This window comes from Ruditapes philippinarum, unplaced genomic scaffold (genome assembly GCF_026571515.1).
Source record: "Ruditapes philippinarum isolate M1 unplaced genomic scaffold, ASM2657151v2 ctg4014_1_1_1_1, whole genome shotgun sequence".
NCBI lineage: Eukaryota > Metazoa > Mollusca > Bivalvia > Venerida > Veneridae > Ruditapes > Ruditapes philippinarum.
The window spans coordinates 4,891-15,603 of NW_026855640.1; the positions used below are offsets into that span (position 1 = coordinate 4,891).

Sequence of the window (10,713 nt, forward strand, 5' to 3'; positions counted from 1 at the left end):
CGAATACAGTATGATCACCCTTACAATATGTTGCCTGCTTTTAACGTCTCTGTGACGTGCAGATTTCATAACTTCAGACCCCCTTTCAAAATTCCATTTTGATTTAGTTCTGCCCATTCTCTTATTTGGGGACCATACGCCGCTTTTCATGGAATGGCACTACTTTGTCACATTGGTTCCATGATAACCGCCGTCTGCGGATGTTTCTAAATTCAAATTTTACTATTTTCGTGTTAAATGTTGAATTCCTCTTAAACCGGTGCCAAGGGGCGTAAGTGTTAACTTGCATTTTCCAGTACGGTCCATGAAAAGGTTAAATCAATCCGAACCTGCCAAATTTTCAATTTTGCCGTGTTTGACTATCTTTAGGGATTCTATTTATTCTCTATTTTGTCATTAGATAACCTGTAAAAAACGGATAATATATCATTAGGGTGATAATATTCACTTCTTATGTAAAAGTTTTTGAATGTATATATAATTCAGTCAAAGTTGATGAAACGAAGTAATCCTAAACGTATCATTAATCATTCAAGGATTTTTAATATCTCTCTCATACGTTTATTCATATGAAAGCTTTTTTATTTATGTATCAAATACACCAGTATATGGTTTTGATAACCATATGTATACATTACTTTGAATGAAGTGGTATTAACTTTACAAAACACAGTTGTAAATACCACATTGACTTGTTGATATTGTACTTCCAAAAGTAACATATTTACTAGATGCTGTCTACGAACTTTTAAATTATCATTTTGAACGTATGTTGCATGACTGGTGCTCGATTAACATAATTTAATTAAAATATATCCATAAAATGAATAATTTTGTTCAGACTTAATATTTACATAAAGGTAATTAAAAGTTATTTAAGGAGTCATTATGTCCAAAAATGCTTTGAATAGTTATTTGTCAAAAGCTTTTTGTTATATTTGATGTCCTATTATAGATATTCAAAGCTGCTAATGACGAATTACTTTAACCATCCTTTGCTTCTGATGTATATTGGGAAATAGTACATTTAGAGTGATTTTATCTTTTTTTGAAAAAAAAAACAACATTTGATAAGAATACATGTATAAACTTAATTACTTCCAAACATCACTGTAGGTACTTTACATTTGTCTATTATAAGATGGGGAACAGTTCGACAAGGCAAGCAGAACAGACAGAGAAAGCGGAAAACCGTGTTAACGTTTTCCGGTTGGAAAAACTCATAATAGAAGGAGGCCTCCTAGTTTTGAGAAACATACTAGACCAGACCCTGAATGCTAAAGGCGTAACCCTACGTGCATGTTTGAATCTAGAAAAGTCAGCAATTAAACGTTTGAAAAGCCGCGGCATTATAACAGAGGTACAATATGACCAATTGTTTCCAAAGGTGGGTCAAGGTCCAACTACGTCGGATATGGATATCACGCTTGTCATTTGTCTTCTAAGATGCCTGAAGTGTGTTGGATTGAATAAGAAATTTGACTGGAATGCAACACCTGAATTAACCGATGTAACAGTTGAGGCAGATATATGTCGGTTAAAAGCGTTCCTAAATAGAGTAAGTAGGCAATTAAAAAGTCAACATGCTTATACAAACTTTTTAAGACAAAACGACAATATGAAAACCTGAAATTTTTTTTCTTGAATACACGTGAATTTTTTTTTCTAAGTACTGCTAATTAAAAAGGTCTCATAAGAATAAAGTGAGTTTCATGAGACCTACTGTATAAGTGAATTGTTGAACAGTATACAGCTTATAATTCATTTTATTACCGGCCCAGTGATGAGTGATTAATGCAGTAATGAGAGCAATTTAAAATTGAATGATTACTGCAAGAAATTTAAATTGGGTTAATATTTATAGTACGAATAAAAAGACAATTCGTTGCTATAGACTAAATGTCCATTCTTGAGAAAATATCCATACACAAATTGTTTAACTGATGCAAAGATAACTACAGTCCGACCCCCGTTACTCGACAACCCTTTATTCGAATAAACGGCATTATTCAAAGAAGATCGGCGGCCCCGTTTATATCTCTACTGTATATAAATCAATATAAACACAAGCGTATTATTCGAAACGCATTATCCGAATACCTCCTTTTTTCGAAGTAAAATTTTGGTCCAGATGATACAATTATGAAAGAATATTCGAAGCCAGACTAATTGTTATTCGAAGCCAGACTAATTGACGCTGATCCAATCGCTGACCTGTCGACTTGTAAAAAATATCAACAGTCATGTCTGTATTTAGACAATTACGAAAATTACGCTTTGTGTATTCTTTAATCAACGGTATGTACCGAAAATAAAAAAGCTATGCACCGAGTCCGATGTTGTTTCTGTAATTGCTTGAAGATGACAGTATACCGTATAAGTGAATTTGTCAAAAAATCCAAAACATTTTTGTCATTGAGATTAACGCTACACGAGAGCCTTTACCCTAATTAAAAATACAAGAGTTTAGCTGTTAATACCGCAGTGAAAATACAGTCATTATCAAGGTTTTGCATGAAACGAAACAAAACATAAAATAGAATAAAATGGAAGTATTTATGACATCAAAGCCAATAAAATAATTTTTATGCATCTTTTCTTTATTTTTTCTCTCAATTGATTTCAGGAAGTGTTGAAAACTGTAGTTTTACTATGATTTGTCAAAGGGAAAGTGGGAAGGGTCTTTTTTCTTTTTAATTTTTTCGCCCGTTATATTTGGGATTTAAGAATTTCTTTCTCCCTTAAAAAGGTTTATAAAAAAATCGAAATTGGGGCCCCCTGAGTTTACTTTCTTTGTTTTTTCCAAGGGGTTATAAAACCCTTTAAATAAATTTTAGCATGTGTCATTTTTCAATTTCCCCCGCGGTAATAAGCGCCAGTTTAGGGCAGTCTTTTGATTTGGATACTTGAAATGACTAAAAAAAACAGGAAAAAATGTTATAAAATTGCAAAATTTTTCCCGGGTTTCAACCCTTTAATATGCTTATTAATAAATGGGTTTTAAAATATAAAACATTTTCGCAAAAAAACTTTAAATTGGGCCTTATGACATTTTTTGACAAAGAAAAAGGGGTTTTAAGGGGAATTCATCGCATTTGTAAAAAGACAAATAATCTATTATTCTTTACACTATATATGAGAAACTTGTTCGTTATAAAAGACTAAAGTTGATAACATTCGATTAAAAGAAATTGATGCTTTAAACACGTTTTTTGTTGAACATTTTGATCAAATAATCTTTGGATAGAAATATTATCATGTCTATGGTAACTTATTTTTGTCGATGACTTTACAACACTTTTACCTTTGAATTTGAACTAAAATAAAGAGAAATGCACAGTTTAAATGTTTCCAAATTATTTATCTAAAGGAAAGATGTGTTACCGATTTTTGTCACCACGTTTAATCGTTATAAGTAGATTTATCTGTAATAGAATAAAACAGCGTTGTAAGCATTTAATGCGTTTTATAAATCGGTACGTATCTTAATTACGAAATTGTCCGATACTAGAAACTATTCAACTTTTTTTCAACGATATTATGGATCGTTTTCTAAGGGAAAAAAGTCTACCTTATATTTTCCTAGCCCATTATGGTATCTGTGTTGGAAATCACAAACCTTCCTCTTTGTTCACTAATTTGATTAGCCGCGGACGCTCGCACCGGGTATCTTTGCAATATATTTTTAAGCTGATAATAGTCCATTTTAGTCAGTCAATAAAATTAATGTTCTATTTTTCTTACGTACTAGTGATTCTTTATCGGAATCTTGTAATTGTTTCTATGGCTTGTGCTTTGAAACTCACCATATTGACCATATGGCGTTGAGAGTTTTTAGAACTTCTCTTTCTTCCGTTTCTTTAATCTTTTCTTCCGTTCCTTTGAACTTTGCTACTAGTGAAAGGAGCCTTCTACTCGAATTACAGCTACCAATAATGAAACGGCCTCTATGATCGGGTGCAACTTAACCGTCTGTCGAATCCTTAAACTGCTTAAACCATTTTCTGGGCCGTTTGTATAGGGAACCCGGTTTTGGCGCTTATAATCGCACACCTTTATGGAATCCATCTTTTGTTCTGCAAGTAAAGTAGTAAAGATAATTCTTATTTTTTCTCATTAGGTCTCCTGATTTTCATTGTCATTTTTCTGTATTACTCCTGCTGATGTCATGATTAGGCCATAACGCCTAAAACAAGTCTTTTCGGCTTGTCGGATTGTGGAGATTTTTTTGTGGCGTAAAACCATTTTGTAATGCGTAAAAGTCAATCAGAATATTGGCATAATTTTGTCTCAACTTCTTTCACAAATGTGGCAACTCATCGTTAGCAGCGTGAGCATAATATTCGGCGAAAGAGTAATCATAAGTTACGTATTTGTTTAATCTATCTTTGAATTCTTCTTCATGAGACTGTCTAAAGGGCTTCTGAAATCTTTTGTCTCTTATACCATTATGTTTACGTTCTTCTTTAAGCTCTTTTTTATGCATTCACCAGGAGGCCCTAAAAGAAACATTGTCTTTTAAAACCACTTTCTGCATGCTCATTATTATTCACCTCTTCATCATTATCATCATCATCATTTTTAGCAACCGGACTTTCCATCTCGAATATATTTTCGCACAAACGTTCTTGTTCCGGGTACATAATTTAAGTCTACCACCAAATAGCCGTGCCGTATAGACGTGGACTGAGGGATAAATTGTCCTTGCCAACGTCGCAAAGTGCTGTCTATCTATATGATTATTAAACAATACCAGATATTTGCGTATTTAATGTTATATATCTGCAGGTCTTTCCTTGAAGGAATAAATTTACTCGTCAAGTATACGAATGATTTGTTTCTGTGATCACTACCCTTGGTAAAAAGAATCGCAATCCTTTGGTCAAATTTTGGCTTCCGTCATTAAATCGTCAATCAATTAGATTCCCTTTGTTAGGCTTAATTTATTGAAATATTTTCAGTAGTCGGGAATACCGTGTACGAATTCGATCCGAGGTATTCTACGCTGAAGTTCACTGATATTGTCCGAAATTTCATATGATTCCCTCAGGCAGTGGACGTACAAGACCGGACAAATTCAGTTTTCCTGTCCATTTGGTTTCTTTGCTACCGGTGGGTTGGCCCCGGATACAAAAACCCTGAAAAAAAGGATGTTTTAGATCTAATAATCCCGCCGGGGCCCGACCTGTGGGCGAAATGAAGTTTTTTTCAAAAGCTTTTGAGTGTTTTTTTTGATGTGGGCTCTGTAAAATTTGTCAAAAAACCCACTAAAAGTGAAAACCAAAAATCGTAAAACGGATATGCAAAGAAATTTTATTTAAAAAATATTTTGGGTAAAAACTATTAACGATTCTTATTTGTTTGGCCTCCTCCTCCTCCTTACACCTCCACACTATACCTTCTCCCTCCTCCTGCTACAATAATTTACAGGGTGTGTATTAATGGTAACGATAACATTTACAACAACGACTACGTAATAACTCAACTTCAAGGATAACAACAATGCCTTTAAATAATTCAAATACGTTCACGATTACGAAAATCAACTTATTTTGTATGGTTGCGTCATTTGTAAATGCCATTGTTATTCTCCTAAAACCACCTGTTGTTCTCTAGGGAATAATGGATGTCATTTTTATGACATGCATTAAACTAAGTAAGCACAAACCTGCATTATTCATATTCTTATTTCCCTTATTTCTTGCTCATTCATTTTTCGAAAGCTTTATTTCCATGCTTCAACAAGAAACTATCAACACATCAAAAACACTGTCGTGGGACTGTTAACTTATAGTTATTTGAAAATTATTTCAGATAAGCCATATATCAAATTCAACTTTTATACACCCATATAAAATTGAAACTTGGTGGAATGAAATCGAACAAAGGTTTTTGAGCAAAAATTCTTTTTTAAAATTGTTTTGATTAAAAAATTTTTAAAACCCAAAATTTTATAATTTAAAGGGCCCTTTAAAATTAAGGGCTGGGGACCCTTTTCAAAAAAAGGGTGATTGAAGGGAAAAATGATTTTGGGGGTAAAAAATTGGGTCATGACTTTTATTTTTATGTATCTAGCCCTGGGAACCCTTTTTTTTTATTGTAGGGGAATTTTTCCCTTGGGTTTAAAAAATACAATTATGTATAGTTACATATTTAACAATATGATTATCAATTATCTATTTTCTTCCTTCATATTCCTTTCTTTAATGAAAAAGCGCTAACAGAGAATAATTTGAAAAACACATTAACTATCAAACTCAATTTTAAATGCATATATAAACAACCCCAAGTTGATATGTTTTGTTTAATTCTTTTCACAGATACTTGCTCGACTAAGTTCTCCATCTCTGAATATTCAGCAAACCATTAACGATTTCAAAACCTGTCCTCTAGATCCAGAGGAAGAAAAAAGAGTACAAGAAGAAATAAAAAAGTGGAAGGACTATGAAGCCGTTGTTGATCAATTGAAAGGAGAAATGACAGATGTGAAAGAAAGGGTTACTGAAGTGGAGAAAAACCAAAAGGATATCAAAATACAACAATATGAAGGTATGTAAATTTTTGCTAGATTTCGTATGACTGTAAAATAAAAAAAGATTAATTACCGTTAACATCTGGTGTTATATAATAATAAGAATAACAAAGAATAAACGTGCTACAATGAATGACAGACTGAAGTAGAGAAATAAAATATTCAAAACAGAGAGATGTAAAATCATGTTCACCAATTGAGAAAGGAAAATGCACAAGGATAATACATCAAAGCAAGCTTATATGTATACCTCAGTTGTGTTTGTTTTTTGAACCCCCTGGGGTCAAGGACAGGAAATGGTCACTGTTACTGTAAAAAGAACAACGGTTTCTGGAAGATAAGCTTTTAATAATAATAATTATCTGTTGACAAATGAAACATCATAAATAATAGGTAATTTTCAAAACTTGTTTCAGGCTACCTATTTTTTGAACAAGAGAGGGAATCAATTGAATGGAGTAGATGCATCACAAAAGGAAGTGAAACAGCAGCACAAATTTTAATGGAGAGAAAAATTTTACCTTCTCAAATACAGCTGAACAAGGCATGCCTTACATTTGGAGTGGAATCACACATATTTTCTGAAATATGCTCTATGATAAGCAAACATATCAAGGCAAAATCAGAAAATGTCATCGATGTATGGCCATCCTATCGAAATGACCATGTACTTCAAAGTAGCTATTTGTCTATTGTTTTTGTAGTTGTGGGTAAGAAAAATTCTGGATATTCGGTATCAAAAGAAAATTATCAATGTTACATCACGTGTGAAAATGACTACAGTTATGAAGGACAAATTGTAGCTATTAAAGAAATGCAACCACACACTTTTGACATTCAATCTGCTGATGCCGTTCTGGAAGAAATGAGAAAATGCGTAAATAAGAACGCTGATGATCTTTTTAAAAAGCATAGTAATCTGAATGTAATTTTACCAAGCTTGATGAAATCAGTAGGTTATATGTCAAGCAAACATGACATTAAGATCAAACCTTGCATAGCTCTCTATGTTTCAGTAAAGGGATGTATACCTCTAAATGAGACACTATTTGAAAAGGAAATTGATGGATTTCCGACAGACGTTTTGGAGGGAGAGTTCAAACCATTTTTAGGTGGGCCAAACCAATACCATACACATCTTAAGATGGGCGTTGCAATACACGCGAACGTTTTAGTCGAAAATAAAATTTTTGGAGGGACTCTTGGAGGTTTTATAGAACATTCAGTGCATGGATTATGCGGAATAACAAGTGCACATGTTGTATGTGATAGTGCTGAATTAGCAAGGCTTAAAACTGCAAAAGAATTACATTTAAATAAGACGGCTTATCAGCCTATAAATGAAAGCATGGCAGCTTTTGGTGAAGTTGTTCTGGCTGTTTACAATGAAGGAAGTGAGTCCGAATCTGGAATAGAAGTTGCTCTTATAACCATAAACGATAGGAAACCGAAGGATGGAAGTTTTCCTAATGCATTCAATGATTTGGAAGCAGGTGAGATTTTTTATTTATCCCAGGACAATCAATCAGACTTAGTTTTATAAAATGGCGTTTCCCGTCTCTTATTACCTAGTACATGCGTCTGTCTGTCTGTCCGTTCGTGTGTTTGTCCGTACGTCAGAAAACTTGTCATGACTACCCCTAAGAAACTACTGCTGCAATTTATTCCAAACTTAAATGACAAGTACCAAGTCTATTTGCGCATATCGTCAACATTTTCTGATTAAATAATTTGTGTAAGAATATGGCCCTTTAATAATTTTAATTTTTAAAGTTTGTCCGAAAATACTCCTCTTATAACACTAATGGAATTTCAATGAAAATTTACAGAATTGATCTGGTTCTCAATTCCTTGCGCATTTTGCACGGGTTTTCCGGTTGAAGGATTTTCAGCCGAGTTATGGCCCTTGAATCATAAAGTGTTGTTTTTGTGTGTTTGCAGTTACACCAATAAGGTTTTGTTGACTACTTCTCAAAACCTTACTGATATAATTTCATCAAAACTTCACAGGACTGATCGGATCCAAGTTCAGTTATGAATATCAACAGCTTTGTACAAATAAATGAATTGTTTGATAGGTCTAGTGCTTGTGCAATCTACACAAGTTTTTTGCTTAAAGGATTTTTGTTTGAGTGATTGCCCTAAAGGTGATATTTTTGCCAGTTTTAAGAAGCTTGTCTGGATACTCCTCAGAAACGACTGGTGCAATTCCATTAAAACATTTGGGAAATGGCGAAAAAATTATACATTCTCCATGCTTTTAAACAATTTGCCAGGATTGTCCAGCCCCTCTTGAAAGTTTACCCTGGAACATTTACGAGCGGGAGATGTTTCTTCAAATATATAGCAAATCCTTACTGCGATGATAACGCTTTTTTCCAAAACTACCTAGTAGATATTGAACACTTACTACAGGAATGTCTGTTTGATATCCGCCTACAAAAGTTTTAGAATTGGTTTCATCTCAATATACAAATAAGACACAGACGCTTAAATTAAATTTTACAATTAGCTCTAACTAGCAGATTTACACATTTTTCTACAACTCATGTATAAAGTGTAAACAAGAAAATCGAATTGATGCGATTTTATTCATTAATTACTTCTGCATCTTTCCTGGCAACTGATCAAAGGTGAGAGATCTAATGTCCATCATCTTTTTGTATCATTTTCAGGGTTTGATTCAAAAAATCAATTGTGCTTTAACTCTGGTGAAGTGCGTGAAATATCAAACTCTATGCGATGGACTGTGGTTTACAAATTTGGCATGAGCTCCGGGATCACAAGGGGGACCTTTGCTTTGTACGGAGGAGTAGTACGTAAAGATATGCAAGGACAATGTAACGGTTTTGGATATAATCTTAAAAATCAAATTAAAATTCTTCAAATTGGAGATAATCCTTTTGCAGAACACGGAGATTCTGGTGCGTTAGTTTTGATAAAAGGAACACATGATTATGCTGCTATTGGCATTGTGGAAGGTGGTATGAGGGGTTGTGTGTTTGTAACCCCGATCCGTGATATTTTAAGAGCTGTTGGTTACACAGATGTAAAAATGTACCGATTTACGCCGGAATGTAATGACATTTTGACGGTTTCAGAAGTTGAAATGGATGTCTCTTAAATACTTATATTTAAAAAAAAAAAAACACAAAAAAAAATCACTTAAATTCAAGTAAAGTTGTGTTATGCGTTGATGTATTGAGTGCTTTGCCTCCGCTCTAAGAGAGATTGGCATTAAGATTTATCCCTGTCCATCTGCCAGTCGATGTGTTCTTACAGTCTCAAGCTGTGTCACTTGAAGCGCAACAAGTGCTTGAGCTAGAGTCTATAAATTTTACCGGATTATCAGCATGTTTAGTTGTGCATCCGGAAATTCTCGTGAGGATTATTATTTTTTTGTCAGAGTTATTGCTCCTTGACTAAGTATGCAAATTGAATATTTTAATTTGTACCCCACGTAGCTCAAAAAATGTTCGACCTAGAGTCATAAAACTTTGAAGGAAGATATATTTGCGGCGGAGAATTTGCTTGTGGATTTATTCAGTATTTGCAATTTTCAACTTGTGTGGCGTAATTAGTACAACAGTTTTTGACAAAGAGTCAACGAATTTAAATAAAAAATGTTGAGGATTTTCTTGTATATTTATTTACTATTTGTAGAGTTATGACCGCTAACTAAGTAAAAGATCTAGAGCAGTTTTATAGGTCAAACTGCTGACAGGACAAAACCCTTTCTAGTTAACTCTGGGATTGGCTAGAGGATTTATTCAATATTTGTAAAGTTACTGTCCTTGACTTCTACATGAAAGATATTTTAATTTTCGTTTAAGCATATTTAAGGATATTAAATTCATGTTGAATTTTGTTAATGTTGGGTAAGGTAATCATTTAGCTTTGAAAAAAACTGAATGTCGTTTTTATGCCCCACCATTAAGGGGTAGGGGAATTATGTGGCGATACTAGGTGTCTCTGTCATACTGTCATCAACTGTTATTCAGTAGACTGTGGAATAGTGGGACTTTTGTGTCATATGGACACATTTATCGTCGAACCCGCTTGCGGTGAGTTCGACTACTCCACCACGTTTGGCGTAAAGTTCGGACGTCAATACAAGCATCCCTCTAGATCTTTCTGCCATTCTTCGAAGGATTACGAAATAGTTTGCATTATTGGGTGGA

The 10,713-nt window shown here is 33.8% G+C and overlaps 1 protein-coding gene across 1 annotated transcript; it reads left to right on the forward strand.

Annotated features, from left to right (window-relative positions):
- The first annotated feature begins 201 nt into the window (after positions 1-201).
- LOC132743987 (uncharacterized) lies at positions 202-10,500 on the forward strand. Its single transcript, XM_060732585.1, has 5 exons — positions 202-1,558; positions 5,815-5,882; positions 6,317-6,549; positions 6,949-8,025; positions 9,208-10,500. Exons 1-5 carry the CDS (start codon positions 1,142-1,144, stop codon positions 9,654-9,656), a joined length of 2,244 nt encoding a protein of 747 aa, XP_060588568.1. The 5' UTR covers positions 202-1,141; the 3' UTR covers positions 9,657-10,500.
- The last annotated feature ends 213 nt before the right edge of the window (positions 10,501-10,713 follow it).